Source organism: Lagopus muta, chromosome Z, assembly GCF_023343835.1.
Source record: "Lagopus muta isolate bLagMut1 chromosome Z, bLagMut1 primary, whole genome shotgun sequence".
Lineage (NCBI taxonomy): Eukaryota > Metazoa > Chordata > Aves > Galliformes > Phasianidae > Lagopus > Lagopus muta.
Window position 1 is genome coordinate 26,415,423 of NC_064472.1, and position 22,620 is coordinate 26,438,042.

The window sequence follows — 22,620 nt, forward strand, 5'->3', positions numbered from 1 at the left end:
TTAATTTTCAAAATACTCTTTATTACAGTTATCTCCTTCGTGCTTATTTCTGTGGCTTTACAGGACTTTTTTCTTTTTTGTAAAAGGCTTTTTGCTGAATGTTTACTTCTGCAAGCAGCAGTGGAACTAATAAAGTTTGTGCTCACAGATTGATACTGTACATAACTATCTGAGCTCTTACAGTGTCTTTCCACTTGATTAATGTTTGGGATAGGACTTTTTCGACAGCTTGTGTATGAACTCAATCAGCACCCCTTTTTCCAGGCTAGGTATCACAGCCTGATGTATCTGAAGTTTGTATAAATACAAAAAATTAAGTTTGAATTGTTGAAAGTGACATGGCCTCACAAACTTTGGCTTCTTAGAAAAACAGGCTGAACACAGAGGCAGAAGCTGCTGTTTTCAAGTTAGCAGCAGGAGTGCCGTAATTGATGTTGTATTCAAGGAGGTTCCTTAGGAAGAGCCTGGAGGCAGGTATATGTTGGGCAAAAGTACTGAAGCTATCTCTGAGGCATATAGTTTTGATGCAGCAGCATCTGGACTGTTTGCTGTGTTGAAATTAAGAAGTTACGGCTACAGGTACAACTTTGCATGTCAGTCGAATTCTGGTATTTGCATGGATTTTTCTCATCCCTGTGGAGAAGGGGCAGAGGTGCCTCTGATTCCACAGTTCATAAAGGTTTGTGAGCAGTGCTGGCAGTGCAGATGATAGAGAGCTGGACCTGGTGAAGTGGGACATGGGCTGCATCTGTGTCTTCCCTTCCTGGAAGCATGGGATTATCTCGGAAGTGGGTCTGTCAGCAATCTGTGCATTTCTTGCTGCAAAATAAACATCTTCACTTCCATAACTAAGCAACTCCTATTTACATAGGCGCTGTCCTTCAGAAGCCGTAGTGGCGTCAGGGAAATTAAACCTGCTGCCCAGACAAACCAATTTCCACTCCGCACGGTGATTTTAGCCAGCATTGGCACCAGGTCTGTCCAGCTGGATCATACAGATGTGGGTTACAAACTTCTATGATTGCTGATCTTTGTTCTTTGTGCAGCCAGACTACAGGTCTAGAAGAGAAGAAAGTCTGCTTTGTTTCTCCATTTATTGTTAAAGAGTTGTTTACAAGTTTCTGAAAGTTACATTTGACTGCATGTGATGCATTTTGTAAAACATTAGCTGGAAGCTTAATGTGACTTGTTTTTTTGATTACATGAACTTTTCAGAAAGAAGTCTTGTAGGTGAATGTCTTTCACAGGCAAATAATTGGCAAGGTTGTTTGTTTAAAACAACTGCTCTATTCTTGCAGTGAAAGATTTCCTGAGCGTATTTGGTCTGAAAATGACTGACTCTTGTGCTCAGAAATTTTACATTCACTTTTTGAAACAGTCACTGGTATTTGCAAGAAAGGAGGCAACTTCTTGAAATAAAGATTTGAGGGAGAGAATGAAGTGGGTATCAAGTGGTTTTGAAGAGGCTCACAGGGCTTACGTAAACGTGACATGCCATTTGGTGAAAAGATCTTCCTGGGTTTTCTACTCCAGCTTTCACTGTGTGCTGAGAAGGCAAGCAGAGCAGTAATGGAAGGGTGATGGTATGAGATGCCCTTCGTTGTCCAAAGCTGGTGTGTACCATCACTGGTACACAGGTGTTGAAGCCATGATTGTCTCACTCTTGGCATGACTCATCATACAAAAACAGGAGTAAATTGGAGAAAGGTGTTTTTACTTCTCTACCCTTCTGCATGACAAATTTGTAGCCTTTTGTCTTAAGAGACTGTCCCTTGGTGATCATTAGCCCTGATCCTGGCAGTGTAGGTCACAGTAGTGCAGCTGAGGACTTAAGGCTTGCCTAATTCACAGGGGCATGGGTCTGTATACTGTAGATCACAGTAATTACCTATTTCTAGGCAGCTAAATGAAACCCTCAGCTTCAGCTCTTAACACAGATGCGTATCTTCATCAGGTTTAGGTTTCTGTACAGATGTCCTTCCTTACCTCCGCTCCCTCTGCTCGGAAGGAAGGGAATGATGAACATGTTTTTAATATTCCATGAAAGGCAGGGCATAGTGCAAAGCAGTCACACAGATGTCCCATCTGTATTCCAGATGAACTGTATTTCTTCACATGTGTCTGTCTGGCATCTCCAGGAATATGGTGCCGCTTGTACATTTTTCTGCATCTACTGACATGCTGCTAGCGGCAATATGCAAAACTTGGATTCCCATCTCGTTTGAAAATGGTGGTGACCTCTGTATCAGGAGTTGAGGGGTTTAGCTGGGTTTTGTTCTGTTTTAAATACCCATCCATTTGTATCAGAAGAGAAGCAGAGATCTGGTCAGTAATTGTCCTGTAAAGATATTATTCAAGTTAATCTCCATAAACCTCTTTAAAGAGGTTTGACATGCCATCCTTGGTCATGTGTTAGCACAAGCTTATTGCTGCTATCATTATTATCATCAGAACATTTGCTGTTTTCATTCAGTAGCAGCATGAAAAGTTTAACTGTTTCCTCATTTCTACTACAGCTAATAAAGAGTAGAAATTGTAAGTGGTAGTTTTGTTTTTGTTTGCTTGTGTCTTTGCTTCTGAATTGCTGCCTTAAAGAAAATACCAGTTTCTCTGCTGGAGTGTCTTTGGTAAAATCCCTGTTTCCTCCCTACACTGTGGCACAGGAACATGATGTTCTGATGTTGAGCTTTGTTCAGAGTTCAACTCCCATGGTAACGGGCACAGCTGTGCATATTTAATGTAAGAAGATTGCCGTATTTCCAGCAAAGTGCTGTCATATTCAAGATACAATAAAGCTGAGAAGATAAACTGAGAAGGTAAAGCTGAGGAAGGAAAAAAAAAAAAAAAGAAAAATCACACTGATTATTGCTGTGCTCAGCATCATGAGATGGTTTGATCCACCGCTTATTGGAGAAAATAGGGTCGTTTTCACTTTGCTCCCCTTATTCTGTCCAAATAAGTTTCACTTTTTTAGTTAATTAGTCTTGTTGAATTAAAGGAATCGGTTTCCAGTTTCAGCATGCCAGCTTCACAACTAAGTGTGGGATGAAAAGCTGCTTCTCAGCATGAAGAAGATGGCTGATGTGAGAGTGACAGTGAAACTGAAATTCTTACAGTTGGACAGGCTGGAGCCTTTCTATGAGGCCTGCTCCAAGAATACTGCCTCCTACTTGGTTGGTCCATGATGTCAGAAGTGGATGTTGGTGGCATGGCAGCAGAGGCTGAACCTTCCCACCAGTATCCCATTGCTTTTGGCTGCTGTGTAACAAGTGGCAGCAGAGGGGCACTCTGACAGAATGGCATGTGACGTGGAAGTACAAATGAAGCAAAGGTGTGTCATTGTATTCCTCCATGTGGAAAAAGTGGCACCCACTGACATTCATTGATGTTTGCTGATTGTTTCTTGAGACCAACTGATGGAGATGAGCACAGAGAGGGGGTGGGTGGTGTGTTACAGCTGCGGTGACAGTGGCTTGAAAGCCATGTTCCTGATAGCCATGCACAGCTGTCACAACACAGAATGAAAAGCATTTCAATTGGCTCATCTGCATGAATTGGTGGATTATGGCCAGAGAATTGTGGATGGAGATGAACATTGGCTTCAGTGCATTGCAGACAGTGGTGGAAATGTTGGAATGTTGAAATGTTTGCACCAGGTAGGTCCCACGAGTGCTCACACAGGAACTCCATATGCAAATTTATCAGGGCCTGTTGAGCTAATACAAGGCTGAAGGTGACAGTTTCTTGGATCACGTTATTACCAGTGACATGATGTGCTGTCACCACTATGAGTAAGAGTCAAGACAGTCCATGGAGTGGAGATGTGTGAATTCCCCAACAAAGAAAAAGTTCAGGATGCAGTCCTCAGTGGGTAAAGTGACGTTCACTGCCTTTGGGACAGGAAAGGGATGGTGCTTCCAGACTGGAACCTGGACAAACCACCAGCTCTGAACGCTGCATCACAGCACTGACTAAGCTGAAGGCTTGAACTTTTGGAGTCCAGCCAGAGAAGACATCTTTCTCTTGCAGCATGATAATGCCAGGCCCCACACCAGTTTGGAGACCAAGGAGTATGTTGCCAGTCTTGGCTGGACTGTTCTACCACACCTGCTGTATAGTTTGGTTTGGTGCTCCTAACTTCCATTGTTTGGGTTGATGAAAGAAGGATCCTGTGGGCGACATTTTTCTAGCAGTGATGCTGTTGTAGCAGCTGTGTATCCTCTGCTGGTACAGATGATACCAGATCATCTGAAATACTAGACCATCATCACCACGTGATGGAGGTATTACTTTCAGAGCGACCTATTAAAAGGAACGGTGTCCCTGGGAACAGCTGGTAGTTACAACATCTGTCCATGACACGGCTTGAAGCAACTGTGTCTTCTTTCAGCTTATCACATAAGAAGGCCATATGTAGCAATTTCTCAATGCAGTTATTCTTTTGAAGATAACACATTTGTGAGACTGATGGGTTAATGTCACTTGTTGTGAATGTTTGAACAGGGCATGTTTGCTCATCACTGCCTCTTTGTTTACCTTAGTAGAATGTTGTTGGTTTTCTTTATTTCCATCAGTAGTTCTGATGCATAGACTAAATGGAAACTGAACTAAAGGGTATGTGAAAAAACAGCTTCTTAAGGAGAAAGCAGCATAGTAAATTTTATGACTGCTGTAGAGCATTTCTTGACTGCAGTAATTTTGTAGTGTTCTGAGTGCTGTAATGAAAAATTCATGCAGAATGTTAGAAAAATTTTGTTGCAATATATACTACAGACAGCACTCATACAGTGTCTTTAACAGAGTTTCAGAAGTTGGTATAGACCAGGCTGCCATGAATTGAACGTAAATCCAGGGAAAAAAAAGTACTTTTTGTTCCAGCCAGTTCTCTCAGTCAGCCTACCACTGGTCGGCTGGTTCATGGCTACTTATGTTGTGATAGATGGGAGGTGAGGTCTGCAGTCAGGAAAGGAAGTAGCATGTTAGTAATGAAAGCAGTTCTTAGGTGCCAGAGATGGCACGTGTTAATCTGATGTTGATGTATAGCAGTTTTGCTGTCCGTCTGGCTTAAACTGATGGGATGTACCAAAAGAACACAAGTGATTCAGGAAAGAAAGTTCCTTCTGAAAAATTAAAAACAGGTGTTCTTGTTCCTTCAAACCACTGGGACTGGACTGATGAAGAAACTTCAGCCACTTGTCTCCCTCAGAAATTGATGAGAGTAGCTTTCTGCATGTGGGTTTATGAATGATTGAAGTCTGCAAGTTTCTTGTTTTATCCTGCTTCTAAATGACCTTTTCCAAGATCCTTTATTATATTGCAGAGTACAGTTACAAATTCCTGGAAGTTACCAGCTGTGGTTAACTGCGCTCTACCAATACTTAGAACCTTATGTAAAATTTGCCTTGTTTGTCCACAACAGTAAACAAATAGAAATCAGCATGGTGAGTGTACCTGAATGGCAGCCGGGCAGCTGCAATGGCTGTAATCGATCTGTTGGCAGCTGGGAAGGATTCTCTGTGAGGTCTTCACTTATTTCTCCCACAGCTTCCTCAGGTATTTCTTGGTGAAGAGGAAGGGCAGTGTTCCTTGCAGGCAGAGCGAGATCAAGTGGGCATGCCTGAGATCTGTGTGAGCTGAGATGGAGAGTCTATTTTAAGGCCTATGGGGACTCATGGTAATCTTCAGTCAGGGCTTCATCTCCGCCACGGGGAACTTGTGGCGCATCCAGCCTTGTCCCATGCCTGTGGCCTGGCCAAGGAAGGGGGGACTTGGCTGCTGACACTTTCTTATCCTTGAGTGGTTGGCTGTGGTTCTGAGGAGCACAGCAGCTTCCTTAATCCCCTTTTCAGCTGCTGCTGTCGAAGCATCTTTTTCAAGATGCAGGCTGTTTTGCAAAGGGGAGCAACTGAAAGCTGGTGTTAAATGCCAGCTCATAGCTTACGACATTAATGCTGTGTTGGGTTCCAAGCCCTCTTTCCTTGAGCCTTGGGTACTGTAGGCACAGTGAGTGCTTGTGTCTTGCAGCTTGGGTTGGGAGAGTGGATGTACTGGCCAGTTTCCTAATGTTATTTTTGTGTGCTTCTCCTCACACCTTTGTGTTAAACCCTTTTGTCAGGTAGTTGTGCAGGGAGCCGAGCAGGGCCCTTTTCTTCTTCATTACAATTCACAGATAAGATGCCCCAGATAACACCTTGAATGTGTGTTGTTCAGATTTTGTTCCATCACTGATAGGTTTAGCCAGGAGAGAGGCTGTGACACAGAGGAAGGAGGTCTGCTTGCTGCCATTTTGCTTTTGAGTCCTACCCAAAGCTCTGAAGGGAAGCTGCTGAGAAGACCCCAGATGGGCCTGAAAAAGTATTGCCGCTGGGCTTGACATGGCGTATGGATATAGCAGGTTGCACCCAGGTGCCATCTGTTCACCCTGCCAGAGCCCTGCTGCTTGCCCTGGTGCCTGGCAGAGGCTTCAGCTGACAAACTAGAGTGACTTTTGAGGCACTGCATCTGCATAGATCCTGCTTTAAAGCAGTCTCACTGTGTTCCTCCATGTCCTCACAGTGGTTAGTGTGTAAAAGCTGAAGCACATGGAGCTGCTTGGATTTATTTTTCCTCTTGTCCAAAACTGCTGCTCTACTTTGCAAGTCCAGCGGGACCTGCCTTCTGCACCATCTGCCAGAGGAGCTGGGGTGAGGTTGCATTGGAGGAGAAGGGACAGCCTAGCCTGTGCCAGCCTCACTGGCATCCCTGCCATGCATCCTCCTGCTAGGTGCAGTGCATCTAGGTGCAGAGGGGCTGGCTGTGCCCAGCTGCCAGGGCAGGGCTGTTGGCTTAGCACCAGCATTGTATTTATAACCTACTGGACAAGGCTGGCCAAGGCAGCCACCAACAGTGACAGAGGGAAGTGGTTACTTTGTTTTGCAGTCTTTAATTACAGCTGTCTCTGCTCTAAGCAAGTGGGCAGAAAGGAGATGGGTTTTTTTGTTTTTCAGTTTGAAAATCTATTGGTTTTGGCTCAGTGTTCCACACATTAATGCCTCCCTCTTGCATGGCTCTGTGGCTGGTTGATGAGGGGTGATAGTCACCCCTGAGAAGAGACCTAATCTCGGTCACTGCTGTGAAGTGAGGATGGGTGGGGAAGCAAGGCTGGATGTGGCCACATGGTGTGCCTTTGAGTTTTGGGAACTGCTGCTCCAGCCTAGGCATGCGGGAGCATTGCTGCAGGGGTTAGTGCTTCTAGCCTTCACCCAGCATTTCAGTGAGAGGGCAGAAGGTTTCAGCCCACCTTGTGCCTGATATAAGCATCAGCTCATCACTAGAAGGCTTGAGGCTTGCAGATACCTCCTGCCCTTGGTGAAAGGAAACTCAACCTTGCTTTCCGCAGGGCAAAAGCTTTTTGTTGTCTGAGCAGTGATCCAGCCTGTAGTGAGGTGTTTGCTGATACCACACAACGTATATCAGCAGACAGCCTGCCTGTCTCTGGTAGTGTTTAGATGGCAGCAGGATGAAAGCTGAGTGGCACTGTACCAGTGCTGGTTGTTGCTGGGCACTGGCAGTGGTAGAAATGTGATCAAGGGTCGGTTCCATTGTACTGCAGCTTTAAGCAGTGGTGGAATTGGCAGTAGTTTCAGCGATAGGAAGAGACACCGTAGAAGTGCATGTTGGCTGAGAATGCAGGGGCTGGGGGATGTGGATGGGAATAGGCCAGAGGAAAAAACTGTAGTGAAGTTACAGGATTTGCAAAGATGAGCTATGCTGTGTCCTTTTACAGAGGAAAGAAAGTGGAATGAAACCAGAGGAGGGAAAGGCTGTCTAGCAAGAGCAATGAAGATGTCCGATATGTTTTGTTATAAAAGAGAATACTTGGAATTTGCACTGATGCATCATGATTGTGTCCTCTTCAGTGTCAGTATTCTATCTGAATGAGGAAGCTGTAGCTTAATTCTTGATAAATACAAAGAAGTCATTTCTACCTCCCCTGAAAGTTTGAGCAAGCTTTGAAAGAGAGCAGTAACATTTCAAAGTAAGTTAAATCCCAGGGCTTTTTTTCCCCTCAAAACACTGGGAAGATTACTTAAGGAGTAATGTATGCGTTTAAAAAAAAAAAGTATGTTTTGCAAACAGAAGTATTTGTGCAGCTTTGCAGAGCAGTCATAATAGCACAGCTGGAGGAGCTCCAGGGGAATCTATAAAAAGGTCTGTGCGTAATTAGTGCTGCCTTTTAAACACACAGAGGGAAAAAATGAGAGGATGCCAGCAAATCAGAAAAAAGTGTACAACCCAAATGTTTGGGATTTGATTTAAATGTGACTACTAGCTCAGTGCAATCCTGTTCTAAATATATATATATATAATGGGTGGGAATTTGTTGCAGTTATCTCCAAATTTAGTAGAGTATGTAACTGTCAGCACTGCTGGCATGCTAGCAAACAGGAAAGCTTCCTGAAAAGTTTCTGCTTCTGTAGAAAAAGCAATTTCTTTCTGAAAGAAAAAGTAAAGAAGCATGCAGCTCTTCCACGAGGAATCCTGCTTGTCAGGCAGGTCAGCAGGGAGCAGCTCAGTGAGTCCTTAGTGAGTCTTTCCTAAGTCAGGTGGCAAGAGCCACGCTCCATGCAAGGACTGCGAGAGAGGGAAAAGGTGGAATGTTCCTGCCGTCTCTTTTGAAGATAGTATCTGTGTAGTTTTTCCTCGTATTGTATATTTCCTTGGAAAGAAAAACTTGGAGCTGTTTTTTCAGTTTCTGAAAGCTATCGCCATTTTCCTGCTGAGTCCTTGTAACAAGGTATTATAAAGCACAAATGTTGCTCCCCTTTTTTTTTCTTCCCAGTTTATTACTTTTTTTTTTCTTCTTTTTTTTTTTTTAAATAGTGATGCTGATGATAGTGTTGCCCTAAAGGATTTGGTCTGACTTCTCCATGATCCATGCTGTCTTTCCCAACAGGTGCTACCGTGGAATACATCCCTCACGGCCAACTTGCAGACACCCACTTAACTTCAAATTTGCGAGCGCTGAAATTGGAGCAGGATGTAGAACCTGCTCAGGAGGAGAAGAAGGCTCCTCTGGTAGAAGCTGTTCGGGGAAGGAAGTCCTTTTCTTCTCAGGACAAAACTCTAGCTGCAATTAACCTGACAGATGACCAACTTGCCTCTGGCCTTTATGGTAATAACTGGCTTGCATTCCCCTTTCATCATGCTGCTGAGTTTGAATATGAAACACAGTTAAAGCAGGCCTTCAGGATTCCTAAAACAAGCAAAAAAATTTGAAGTTATAGGGAAAATGGTGCCTTTTGTGTCCAGACACTGGTTAAATTTTAAATGAAAGAATGCAGTCTGTCAGTGAAATACTATTTAACGCTTTCACAAGGAGAATGTACAGCAAGAAAAGGGGTTAATAAAATAACTTCAAAACAGAACTTGAACTTGTATGGAAGTTTTTCCTCTTTTATGTCTACAGATTGGTGTAAAAATTATTTCAGTTAATGCTAAAAATCTAAAAAACCAACCTTAACTAAAACTCCCCAGGCATAGGTTATTGTTACTCATGCTGTTCATACTAATGAGTTGCTTCTGGTAATGGGCTGCTGTCATTTGACACCAAGAATTAAGATCTTGACAGAGCAGAATAATCCATTTCAGTACTAAAAATCTCCCTCAGGCAGCAAATAAAAAAAAAAAATAACATTTTCTAGAAACATCTTACAGATTGTCAGTGTGTTGGAGGGTAAGAAAGCTAGACTCTAAGTCTTCTGGTTACAGAGTTGGTTTTGAAATGTTCTCTATTTCCAGTGTGCATGTGATGCCGTGACAGTATATATAAAAGGATCTCAAAGACCTGCTCAGCTGATAAATTAAACAGCAAGCTGTTTGTTTTGAGAAACTGAAAGCTGCAGCCATCAAAGCTGACTGCAGATTTGTACTGAAATATATGCTCTGCCCATCTTTCAACAGTATGCAGTAACAGTGAAAACACACTAAAGTCTATCATGAAGAAAAGGGATGGAAAAAAGGATTTGAGCAACACCAAGAAGAACCTGCAGTTCGTCGGCATTAATGGCGGGTAAGGGGCCTGTCTTAAAACATTGAGTAATTACAGTGCTGTCACATTAGGAAGGAAAAGTCAGTGAGTTTATGCATGGGTTTTGCCTGTCCTTACAACTGAGGTACGTCCTTTGAGTTTAAGGGTTGGAGGACAGAATTGGACACTTCAGCTCATCTTAATCCCCCTGAACCCTCTGTGTGTTTGTGTGTGTGTTATCTAAAGTGGAAGCTGCAAGTCATACATGGGGTCAGTCTGGAGTAATTGCACTTTAGGTCACTGCCAGATTTAGTGGGAAAATAGAGCAAACTCCAAGAGCCACGGGAATGGCTCTCAGTAAGTCAAACTTACGTCTTTGGCAGCTGACAAGTGCAGCATTGTGCTGTTAAACAATGCAGGAAGGAATGGCTTTGCCTAAGAATTAACTTTTCTGGTCTGGGGCTAGATAAATACAGAATCTTGATGAAACAAATAAAGAAACATTACTTCAGCTTTGCAGGATGCTGTAAAGATCTTCAAAGTGGTCTCACCAAGTTGTTTTTATGTAGCTTTGTAAGCTCTTTCCTCAAGTTTTCCTTATTAAAGTTCTTGGTGCTATATATGGCCTAAATATTGCAATTCCTTCATTTTATTCATATTGGCTAAAAATATTATTACTTCTAGCGGAGGAATGTTGTGGCTCATTTATCACTGTTGTGCATTAGAAAAATAGCCATAGTACATCAATTCATCAGGTGTTACAGTTGGTGAGTTAAAGCGGTTCTTTACAGTCAGCACTGTAATTATCCAAATCATTTATTTTTTCACCAGAAGCATCAGCATGTTTTTCATCTTCGCAGAAAAAAAAAAAAGTTAAGATTGTGGCTGTTGTTTTTAGAAGGCTCCTCTCCTACTTGCTTATCAAGGCAACAATATAATTGGCTCTTGTTAAACAAGAGCGATTCCATCTGTGAGCTAATGAAAGGGTGACAAGGTGTAAAGACTTTGATTTTAAAAAACTTTTCCTTCTTTTATTACATGTCATGTCCCTAGTAATCACAGTGACAGAATGAAGGGATCTGTGAAGAGATCTCAGTTGTCAGTAACAATTTATAAGTAATCTCTCAGATTAAAAAAAAAAAAAAAAAAAAAAGAATAATTTGGTATTGCTGTTTTCATGTAAGAAAAAGCATGATGACAAGAATGGCTTTCCCCTGCTTTGTCAGTATTCCCATTGCTAGCAGCAAAGGATGTCACGCTGTGTTTTTCACTGTCCCACTGTGGTGGTGTTTTAAAAAGGAGCTTTCAAATTGGGCAGCTTATGTTGATTGTACTTTGTGTGCATTTGTACCTTCTTAAGTGCTTTCTGCAGTGAGTGTCTGGTAGGATAAGCTTTGGGAAAGTTGTTTGACTACCTGCTGTTTCTCAAAACATGAGACAAACAAACAAAAGCCTCTCAAAGCTGCCTTGGTGTTCAATAAGGGATTAACTGCCTTTGTTTTTCTGAAAAGAAGACTGAGGGTACCAAACATTACTGAATGCAACTGAACCTGCATTTTGTCCTACCCCAGGTACGAAACTACATCCAGTGATGACTCCAGCTCTGAGGAGAGCTCCTCCTCGGACTCAGAGGAAGAGTGTGATGGCCACGTGTACCCCCATGGCTGTGGTAGGGATGGGGAGCACCCCGTGCTTGGCCCCCCAGAGACAAGTGCTGCAGGGACTGCAAAGGACGGGCCTTCCTTGGAGTGTGAGGCTGAGGAGGTGGAGATCAGGGAGAGGTAGGGTGCGCCCTGCAAAGGTGTGATGGCAAAGAGGGGCACTGGGATGGTTTAGGTGGCCTCATGTATGTGAGAAGCCCATTCATTTTGAGCTGGCTGCTTGGTGGAGCTCTGTGAGAGCTGGCAGCCTGTGGAGCCACAAGGGATTGAGCATGGTTCATGCAAGCTGGTAAGTGGAGCATCGCCCTGCCCTGGAAGGGGGGCTGCCAGAAAAGCTCCTGCCTTGCAGCCAGCCTAGAAATTCACATTTCCCCATAATCAGAAAGGTGAATACTTTGATGCTGAAATGCTGAGAGGAGAATTCAGATATGCCATGTGTTACGCTGTGTGTCTCTCTCAGATACGAACTAAGTGAGAAGATGCTTTCTGCTTGTCACCTGCTGAAAAACAACATTGATGACCCCAAGGCATTGACCAACAAAGATGTGGTAAGCAATACAGAGCAAAATTCTTGCTGTGATACGCAGGGAAATTAAAGGGAGGTTTAGCTTCTTGTTTTATATGGCTGGAACCACTGTGGCTAGACAGAAAAGAATATCTTCTTTCCTGGAGGAGTCACTGAGTGCTTTTTCTATCAGGAGACATTTGTCTAGAGAATGCTTGTGCTTGATGTGCTGCAGTGTCGTTGTCCTAAAGCACACATGTAAAAATAGTAATGTGAAAGTGCAGTTCAACACATCCGTGCATTCCTGTGTTATTTCTGTAGTGTTGCTGTAACCCTGCTGCAGATGGTACTCAGTCCCCAGACTGGGAGGCGCACAGGATGAGGGGGCTGTTTCTGCCAATGACAGAAGCCCAGGGTCTGTTCTGAACGTAAACAAGCTGCCTCTTCTTAAAGACAGATATGCATACTTCCTTCTGTCTTGCTTGCTACGCTGGTAGCTTTTGCGTAGTGTGCAGTAGGGACAATAGAGGATTTGTTGCTTATACTGTCTGAAGAAACAGAGTTGTGTTTGCTGCATAAGGAGTTGCCTGTGCTATTTTCTGAGGATGATCTCAAAGCAAAAAAACATTGGTCACCACTTAGTGATATAAAACTACATTTGCCATCTGCTGCAGTGGTGCTGTGATGTAAAATGCAGGATCCAGTGCCAGTCTCCTTTATTGTGGAGCTTCTGCAGCTTCCCAGAGAACCTAATACTGCGTGTGTATAGTTTGGACACTTATGTGTCAGGAACATTTTGAAAGGTGGTTTAATATAGGTGTGAGGGGTAATTTCATCTGTGTCAGTCCTTCAGGAATAGTTTAGGCATTCAGAGAACAAAGGCTTTTGGGCCCAGTTGGAGTTGAAAGTGTCAAAATTGCATAATCAGGTGATAATCTCTGCCTTCAAAGTGTGATACGAATTTACACATTACTTTTTTCTGCTTAAAGTATTTGCCAACACAAGTGGTGCTTTGTAGCTGGAAATGGCAGACTAATCAGCTCTTGTTCTCTGTCTGGCTGTTGATAAAGAAGTCTTGTCCAAAAAGGGCAAACTTTATTACAGTTAGGAATCTGTCTAAACTTCCCCAGCCTTTTCCAACACTCTCAACACTTGCAGCAGCTGTTTGCATTATAAGAGCTGAAGCCTGCTCCTATTGGGATGTCATAGATTACTGGAATAAAAAATTGTCCCCTTCAGTTATGCTTGTGATATTGTGACTGCAAAGAATAAATTCCAAGTGATATTTTGCACTAGATCATTTATGAAATTTAAAAAATAAAAACAGAACCAAGAGAACCCAAAAGTCATACTGTGTCACTTTCTGACCACTTTCATATTTCAACTCATGATATATGTGTTCTTAATTCAAATGAGTTGGACCTTACAAGCTTTTAAGAAGGAATACTGATGTAGATGAAAGTAAAATGTTGTGCCTTCGCCAGACATGAGCCTCCTCTAGGGCTGCTGGTACAGATGCTCTCTCTTGTCTCTAGAAGCTAGAGAAGCACACTGTGTATCTTCTCTGCAGAATTGTTCTTAAACTCATCGGTCACTTTGCAAGTAAGAGCTTATGAGGAGAGAGAATGGACATGGTGATCCTCACATGAATTCCAGCTGCTGAGAAACTGGTTTGGAAAATAAGAGCTGGCTCATGGCGGGGACTGCTGTAGCTAGATGGTTCCCAGCAGACAGCTGTCTGGCCTCCTGCTCCTTCATAACAGTGGGAAAGTTTATCCTCAGTGTCTAACCTGCATCTCTTGTTGCAGCTTAAGTCCATTACTACTTCACTTGCCCATCCTGGAGGTGAAAAACCGGTTCTTCTTTTCTTATTGCAACAGCTTTTTTCACTTTGAAAATGTTACTGTGTTCCTTTCCCTGGTTGTTCTTTCAGCAAAGCATCTCCAGTCCTGCCATCTCTTCCATACGCTGGAATTCCTTGACTAATAATCATTTTTGTTGCTTACCCTTGGAACCATTTTGAGCGAATATTTCTTGGTGTTTGGTCATCAGGCAGGATAAGGTCGCCCAACAGTTGCATTTGCAGTGTAAGGCAGAGAAAAGAGACTCCATTGCAGGCTCTGCAAAATATTAACCCGTTTATTCATCACAAAACAGTGTTTGCCTGTTTCATGGCAGGTTCAATCTATGGTCACCTGCAGTGCTCAGTTCTTGTCTTGCAGAGGTTCTGTTCAGCCAGTTCTTCTAGACTTTGTGCATTTGATATAATAGATGGGACTGCACCTTATTGGCTTTGTGTGCTGCTGTTTTAATACCTGCAAAATGTCTGTTCCCTTGCTCTTGCTCCTGGTATTGTTCTAGGGGTAACCCCATCCTAAAATACAGTGCCTTTAGAGGTGTATCATGTCTGAAAATGCAGTAAGTGAGAGGAGGTGAATTGGTTTATCTTGAAGAGAAGTTTGGTCAGAGGAGAAGCTGCAGTTTTACACGTATTGTTTGTGAGCTGAATACTTTCTTCCCACGTTTGACTAAAAAAGGCCTAGACTCCCACATCGCTGACCTGTGGTATGGCAAGTCCTTTAAATGGAATGCCCATATGTAAATTTTTCTGTCTTCCTTTTTGGCAGAGGTTTTGTTTAAATACCATCCAGCACGAGTGGTTTCGTGTCTCAAGTCAGAAGTCGGCTGTTCCTGAAATGGTTGGAGACTACATAACTGCTTTTGAAGAGATTTCTCCTGCTGTCCTCAGACATATCATCAATGTGGCAGATGGAAATGGGAACACAGCTCTGCATTACAGCGTCTCGCATTCTAACTTTGAAATTGTAAAGCTTCTTTTGGATGCAAGTAGGTTGACTGTTGGTGTAGTTTTTTATTACAGTTCTCACAGGTGGAAGTCTTGATGAGCAAGAGATAAAGTTCAGGCTTCCTCCAGCAGCAAAATATTTTACTATTAATAGTCACATGGTGTCTTGCTTGGATATTACAGAATCCTTGTTTCTGCTGCTGGCTTTGGAAGTGATGGCTCTCGCAGGGTTAATGGAGCACCTAAGTAAACACCATTGGCTCTCAGACTGTAGTCAGATTTAGCAGCATCAGCCTCCAGCATTTTTCTTTGGAAGCAGTGCAGCTGCTGCTCAGCCAAAAGTAGAGTGCTGGTGGGGAAAGATGCATTCAGATATAAACATCCGTGTTAAATACTCAAATCAGTTTTGGCCTTATCTCACTAGAGCAGCACAGAGCTGTTTGTGGCCAACACTGTGGCATGTCTTTACTGCTCTCCTGAGAAATGTTGTGGCAGTTTGCCATACAGGAGTATTTCCCTGTTAGATGAACAACATGATGATGCCTCATTCTGTTGTTTTTCATTGTTGCTTTTCTCTCAGTCGCCATGCAACACACGTAGTACCACATGTGCTAAACCAGAAGGCAGTGAACAAGAGGTGTCACATACTGGAGCAGATTCCAAGCAGGATGTGATCTGTTTAGGCCTAATTTTGCTCCCTGACTGAAGTTTCTTTATGAAAGCTAGTTATAAAACTTGTTATGGTTTTCATCTCAACTAGGCCCTGCGGCATGGCTGGATTGAAATGCATTGCTTGTAAGCTGGAAACGTTTACAAATCCAAAAGTGCAGCATTGGATGAACAAGGACCTTAATCATACAGATGTTAGCTTTAAGAAGCTTTAAGAGTCCATCTTGTCTGTCACAGAGGCAAAGGCTTCCTCAGCTGTAAAGCAAACACCACTTAGAAATCCCTGGATCTGTGTGCAGGCGGCCACTTAGAAAGAGTGACTCATGGCAGGGGAATGCAGGGAATGTCAGGGGGACGCTGAAGAGCAGCAGCAGGGCTACAGGGGAGGAAGAGACTGCTCATCTGCTTCAGGAGTCTGTAGGGCAGCTCGAGCATGGTTCTGTTTTGCTGAAAGCCAGGACTACTGTGTTTTGTAGCAGTTGTGTATCCCTATGCAAACAGAAGTTCTTAACAGCAAAATACAACCGTGGCTGGTGTCATGTGCATACTGCAGACATCATCACTTGAAAAACGATTTAAGATGTCTTTCTTTCAGGTTTCAGTCTTCACCTATGTGATGTTTGGTGACCACACTCAGCTTTGCAGTCTGCGTGTAGCACAGGCAGCTTCTTAGCCCAGGTGCATCCATGCACTTGGTGAAAAGAGCAGTTGAGACAGGAGGTTCCTGCATCACCAGGCAGCACTACCCAGAAAGTAAATTAGGAAAATACCCTTTCTCCTTTCATTAGCCACATAGAATAGGAGCTGAAATGTGACCTCAGGAAATACGTCTCTGCTGAAGTAGTTTAGTCAGGGAAGGAGAATATAAATTTCAACAATTATTAATTACTCATGAAGTAATATGTGTAGGAGAGTGTTATGTTCTGTGGTTTGAATGGCTTCCCAAGAGAGACTTCTGAAAGGAAGGTTGTGTTACATGTTGCAAGGTAGGACAGGTGATGGTTGTGGAATATGGAAAAATTTTTTCTTAGATCTGTTTTCTTAGACCTGCACTTGAGTGCTTCTGCAATGTTCTTTTCTCTCTTTTTTTTTTTTTTTTTTTTTTTTTTTTCAAATACTCTTGGCAATAAATCTGAAGAATTTCCTGAAACAGGTTTTCTTGTTGAGGTACCTGTGGTGCTATTTAGTCCTAGATCTAGATGTATTGTTTATGTGAATCTGCATCCTTGCTTTCCAATATACTAAAAGCCCTGTTGGATTTCTGCAGACTGCTAGGAGCAGAGATTTGGAGGTTAGAAGTGGCTGAAAAGAAGAACTCTTTTCAGCATCTAGTACTAGTCAGATGACTTGCTTGTATTTGTTCCCAGAGCACCTTTTTTTTCAGAGTCAAATACTCGGTGGAGCTGGAAACAGCCTTTAACCGTAAGGTCTTTTCTACAGTTCCAGAAAGTGTCAGAGTATACTTACAAGTCTTTAAAATAGTACCAGTTATAGGAAGAATGTTTGCACTGAGGAGAAGTGGCTTTTCCACTGACCATGTCACTTGGCAGTGGGCTTGCCCTCAGAAGAGGAGCTTAAAGACTCTACTGATTGTGTTCCTAGGATTTGGACCCAGGACCCTGAAGGCTCTGTCAAATTTCAGACTGCTTGTTTTTATTAAAAAAAACTCTAAATGATGACATATAAAATATCTTTGTGTACTCCTTTGTGTCACGCACGTAGTATAAAAGGATCCTTTTCTTTCTCAGGCCCAAGAGCACCCCTGTTGTTTTATTTTTCCCTCTCCACTTTTCCTTGAATCACTTCCATTATGAGAGCAATTGATGCCCTTTTTTTTCTGTGGTAGGCTGCTCTACTAACAGTTTATTCAGTTCATTAGCACAATTGCTGCTTTTTGGGTTCCTGCTTTCCAAAGAAATTATCTCATCCCTCTGCAGATGTCTGTAACGTAAACCATCAGAACAAGGCCGGCTATACCCCCATCATGCTCGCCGCTCTCGCAGCTGTGGAAGCTGAGAAGGACATGAGGATAGTGGAGGAACTGTTCAGTTGTGGGGATGTGAATGCAAAAGCCAGTCAGGTCAGCCAAATGGTTCACGAGACAGTGTTCCCACTCCTGTGATTTTGTTCTTTTTTTCCTTTCCTTCCACATCCCATTGCTTTCTCTATTGGGATGGTTTGTGCACTCATTCACTCTCACCCTTCAGATATTCAAATATTTGCTTCTTTTTATATTTGTTGATTTTTTTTACTCTTTTTTGTAATCGCTTTATACAAAATGGAGCCATGGAATGACACCTGAGCATCAATGTCTTCTGTAAATATATAAAGAATTATGTGAAAGAGCCATTACAGACTTTTGGGAGGCATTTCTGAATTCTGCAGCATTTCGTTCCTTCCGGGGAGCTCCACAAGTCTGGAGATGAATGCAATGTTTTCATTAATTTATTAAATAGCTATGCAAATGTTGGGTATGTATAAGATGTTCAAATAATGGCAAGCAGAGACCTAATAGTCCTGTACAAAGAAATGCTTCCTGCACTCCCTCCCCCCAGAGAAAGCACAGTGCCAGCAACAACAGCAAAAGATGTGCATGTTTTGCCACTGATTGTCTTTGTGGTGATTTGTTTTCTTGTCATTTTTTACAGGCTGGTCAGACTGCTCTGATGCTTGCTGTGAGTCATGGGCGAATAGATATGGTTAAAGCTTTGCTGGCCTGTGGTGCAGATGTCAATATCCAGGATGATGAGGGTTCTACAGCTCTGATGTGTGCTAGCGAACACGGACATGTTGAAATAGTCAAACTTTTGCTGGCTCAGCCTGGGTGTAATGGCACCCTGGAGGATAATGTGAGTTGCCTTTCCAGATGCTGCTTCATCAGATAGGTTCTCCACTCCAGAATGCTTTTCAGATTTAGTTTTTGGGCTCAGTGGAAAACTGCTGAAGTCTACCGACAGGAATCTCTTGACTCACAGCACCAAAGTACCAAATGTGTGAATTCTGTTCATTTGTCTGGTTGTTACCTTTGCTTTTCTAACTGACCTTCTCACTAGCTGTTTTTGTAGGTGCACAGTGACCAGAAGAGAAACCATTTGCTAGGTTATGGTAAAATATCCCTCTCGCTTCCCTTTCTTGTTTCTCAGGAGTCTTCCAATTTTCAAACAGGATTTTATCTGGTGACTTAGTGGCCATGTTGCTTTGTTCTTCTGTGTCATGGCAGGTAGTTCTCACAGGATATTCACTCTGTAGGCACACCACAACTACTGAGAGTACAGTTTGGGACTGCCACTCATAGATACGGGATATGGCCTCAGTGCCAAGTGGCATGTTTCTTGTTTGCAGATGCCACTACTGTCAACAGAGAACTTGGATGTTCTCAAGGATGAAAACGTTGGCTTAGTTGGTTTCTGTGTTCTTGTTAACATCGCCACCTTTTGGGTATATTACAGTTCTTCCTGTTGCTCTTACCCTCAGAACACTGAAGTGGAGCTGGGATTTGTGGAGGTTTGGCTCATTGCTGGCTGAAACTGTTGTAGAGAGGCAGAGACGTGACTTCTGTTGATTTTAACTGCTGCATGAGCCTCTGCAACGTAGTTGCAGTGTGCAATAGCTGCATGAGGGGAAAATGTAGAAAGGGGTGTAATGTCAAACCCTTTTTAGAGCAGTCCAGATTAATGTAGCCTGGATGCTGTTAGTACTATTAATGACTTCAGTAACTAAAGCATGTATGGAGACATGGAATTTAAGTATTCCAGTAGGCAGCTTGATGCTGTTGCCTAAACACAGCTTGTCTGTTACTTACTCGCTGCACAATGAGTTTGTGCTGAGATTTTTAGCGTTCCCCTAGCTATTCTGAATGTGACTGACCCTGCTCCAAACAGTGTGGTAGATAGTGAGCTGAGCTTTGTTTTACTAATGTGCATCACTCTTGTAATGGTTTACCACACCACAATAAGTGAGCCTTGTTTTTCCTGGTGTGGGCTGTGGAGTTTTGTCTTGAATTTGTTCTGCGTTATGTCCCGTCTCCCAGATCTGCACAGGACAGTCAGGTTTCTTCATAGTTGCTCCCTGTAGTCTCAAAAGGAGACTTTCCACTTGGATGCTGTTTATCACATCCAAGGCTGGAGAAATGGTTTATATCTTCCTTAAACTGGTGTTGACCTTTCTGATAACAGCTATAGCAGTGGCTGGAAATGGTGCTGCACTCAGAGAGCCTACATAAGAGGCAGTCTGTATAAGAGCACTCTGCTTTTAGCAGCTTCAAAGTCTGTGGATTCTGAAAGAAATAGTACTTCCTGAGAAACTGAGGTGACTGTTTGACCAGTAACATTCATTTATTGGTTTTTAGATTGCCATCATTTAAAGCTGTGCATTTGGAACTATGAGTGCCAGTGTTCCAAGTGTTAATGGCAGTCTGAAAACAACAAGGATTATCATAATACAACAGTTACCATGATATTTGATGAGCACTTATCCCTCTCTTCTCTTACACTCCTGATACTGTGGTTTCTCTCACACCAGTCTTTGAAAATAACAATTCTTTCAGAGCACTACACATAACATTGTGATAATGGCATGCTTATTCCTGCTCAGCAATAATCTCTTCTCCTCATTGAGAGAAATTATGAGACCTCTGACAATTGGATTGTCTCATTAAACAGCAGTGCAAAGGTTTGTTGTCACTTAATTATAAGAAGTTGAGCAAGACTTTAACTCATCTATCCGAGCGGTAGGAATTCTGCTTCTGTGTGAGCTCTGGGGCTTTTAAGAGACCAGTGAGAGGACACAAGAACAAATTATCTTATTTCTTACCTTTATTTCTCCCAGGATGGCAGCACAGCACTTTCAATAGCCCTGGAAGCTGGACATAAAGACATAGCAGTTCTCCTTTATGCACACGTCAATTTTTCCAAAACCCAGTCACCGGTAAGTACACAACACTGAATTTTTCACGTGCAGTTTACACATTAACTTGCTGTCCTGACCGTATTAGTGAAACGTAAGCAAAAACTCAAACCCACGTAATCTGTACAGCACATGAAATTTCAGGTTTGTTCCTGGGAAGATTTAATGCTGGTAAGTGAAGTGTACATTTTTAAATACAGACTTAACTCCATTAGCCTGATTCCTGGCCAACTCTACCACCTTCTGCCTTGTTCCTAGCAGTGAAAGCAGCTCACCATTGGGGCTCACAAATCTGGCTAGCATGCAGAAGTGCTTTTGCATCGTTGTAATGCTAATTATTGTCCTGGTCATGAAAAACAAAGCTGTTTCTGGAGTTAGAATTGTCATGGATGTTCTGGTGGATGCCCACTTGTTCTTAGAGGCCTGACTCAACCTCCCAACCAACTATTGCTAAACGTTCCACTGTCTAAACAGCTTTCACTCTTGGTTAGTTGGTTGTACGATAGCTAGTACTGTTCTTCCAAAAATGGGGAGAGAAAGAAAAGATTAATTGTGCAGTTGAAAGGAAGCAATTGAACAGAGAGCTTTGTGAGTGCTGTTTGGCTGGCTACAGTATTTTCCTTGTGATTAATTGTTCTTTCCTTTTTCTTAGGGCACTCCTAGACTTAGCAGAAAGACATCTCCCGGTCCTACCCACAGAGCTACATTTGAGTAGTGCTGCATGAATACTTATAAAAATCGCATAGCCATCTTCAAGCTGCTAAATTTTACTCTTTTACTGGGACAGATACTGAATGTAATTGTCTTGTGCCTGAACTCACCAGCAAAGTGAAAGCAGAGACCTAGTGCTAAGGATAAAAAACCTTAAACTTGAAGCAAGCATATAGTTAGGTAGTACTCAGCTGAGAGCCTTAGCCAGAACTGTTCTTTTTGCTCACCTGCTCATCTTTCCATACACTGGCGTTAATGCTGTTTTTCTTTTAGATTGTCTTTCCCTATGTTATGTACTGCCTAAAGGTCTAAAGCTATCCTTGCAGGGGGGTCCCGGTGGCTTTTTTTAAATTGTTCTAAAACGTTTATGTTTACTGTGCCTAAACCTTATCACAGTAACCTTCTTATAAATTTCATTCCAACACCGTTTTGATGTTTTTAATTATTCTGAAATTGAGAAGTTGCAGTTGCTTATATAGTGAGCTCCGTGAAGCTTGAGTTGGTGGGTGACTGGATTAGATGCTGGGGATAGATCCTCTCGTGAGTTCAGAAGTTCACTAAGTAACTTGTTGCTAATTGGGGATAATGTATAACTTTTATATGAAAGATAATAATGTCTATAAAATTAACTCGCACAGTATTTTCAACATTTTATACTCCTTAGTGATTAAAAGCTACATGAAGAATTACATGTCACGATACCATATTTTTATTAACTGTGTCAGTGTATAAGCTCCATTCATGTTTATTGGAGAGTGAAATTATAGGTACCAGCTGTGTATTCCCCATGAGTGGAAGTGAGTGTAGTTCTCGGTGCATATTTATGGAATGCTACTACCTTGTCACATTCACTTTAGTCACGTGTATTTAAATGTTTGAAGTGCCTTAGACTCTTGCCATATTTTCAAAATAAAATTTCATTATGCTGTTTTAATCCTCTCCTGTTCTACATATGATTTGTCATCATCCAGAAATGCTGCAGATTATACATGCAGCAGCAAAACAGGATGGATTGGTAAATCAAGACAGGGAAGACTGGATAGTTTCAACCCTTGGGGGCTGCTGATGCAGACACCATCAGTGCCCATCTTGGCAGTGTGAAAAGCTTTGCCTAATACACCTGCCTTCACTAGTCTCATGCCTGCTGTGAAGGCTGGATGGAGAGACCTGGCCTCTCTGCTGTCCAGATGAGGTGTTGTGGGGAGGCAATAAAGAACAGGTGGTTTAACATAGTTCTTTGTAAAGCATTTACCAACCGAATAAAGCCTTTGGGCTTTATCTTCCAAGAGTTCGTGTCTCCACTTAGTAGTCCCAAAGAAGCTCCCCCATTTCAAGACCAGTCAGTTTGTGCTAT

At 42.5% G+C, this 22,620-nt stretch overlaps 1 protein-coding gene across 7 annotated transcripts in view; it reads left to right on the plus strand.

Annotated features, from left to right (window-relative positions):
- Nucleotides 1–22,223, plus strand: part of KANK1 (KN motif and ankyrin repeat domains 1) — a 116,220-nt gene extending 93,997 nt beyond the window's left edge. For all 7 annotated transcript variants that reach the window (XM_048930543.1, XM_048930545.1, XM_048930542.1 and 4 more), the window contains 9 exons: nucleotides 8,936–9,154; nucleotides 9,943–10,051; nucleotides 11,581–11,790; nucleotides 12,131–12,218; nucleotides 14,803–15,022; nucleotides 17,588–17,730; nucleotides 18,299–18,499; nucleotides 20,478–20,576; nucleotides 21,208–22,223. In XM_048930543.1, coding sequence (XP_048786500.1) covers nucleotides 8,936–9,154; nucleotides 9,943–10,051; nucleotides 11,581–11,790; nucleotides 12,131–12,218; nucleotides 14,803–15,022; nucleotides 17,588–17,730; nucleotides 18,299–18,499; nucleotides 20,478–20,576; nucleotides 21,208–21,270 — 1,352 coding nt within the window. In that variant the 3' untranslated portion in view covers nucleotides 21,271–22,223. The remainder of the gene's footprint in view (nucleotides 1–8,935; nucleotides 9,155–9,942; nucleotides 10,052–11,580; nucleotides 11,791–12,130; nucleotides 12,219–14,802; nucleotides 15,023–17,587; nucleotides 17,731–18,298; nucleotides 18,500–20,477; nucleotides 20,577–21,207) is intronic.
- The last annotated feature ends 397 nt before the right edge of the window (nucleotides 22,224–22,620 follow it).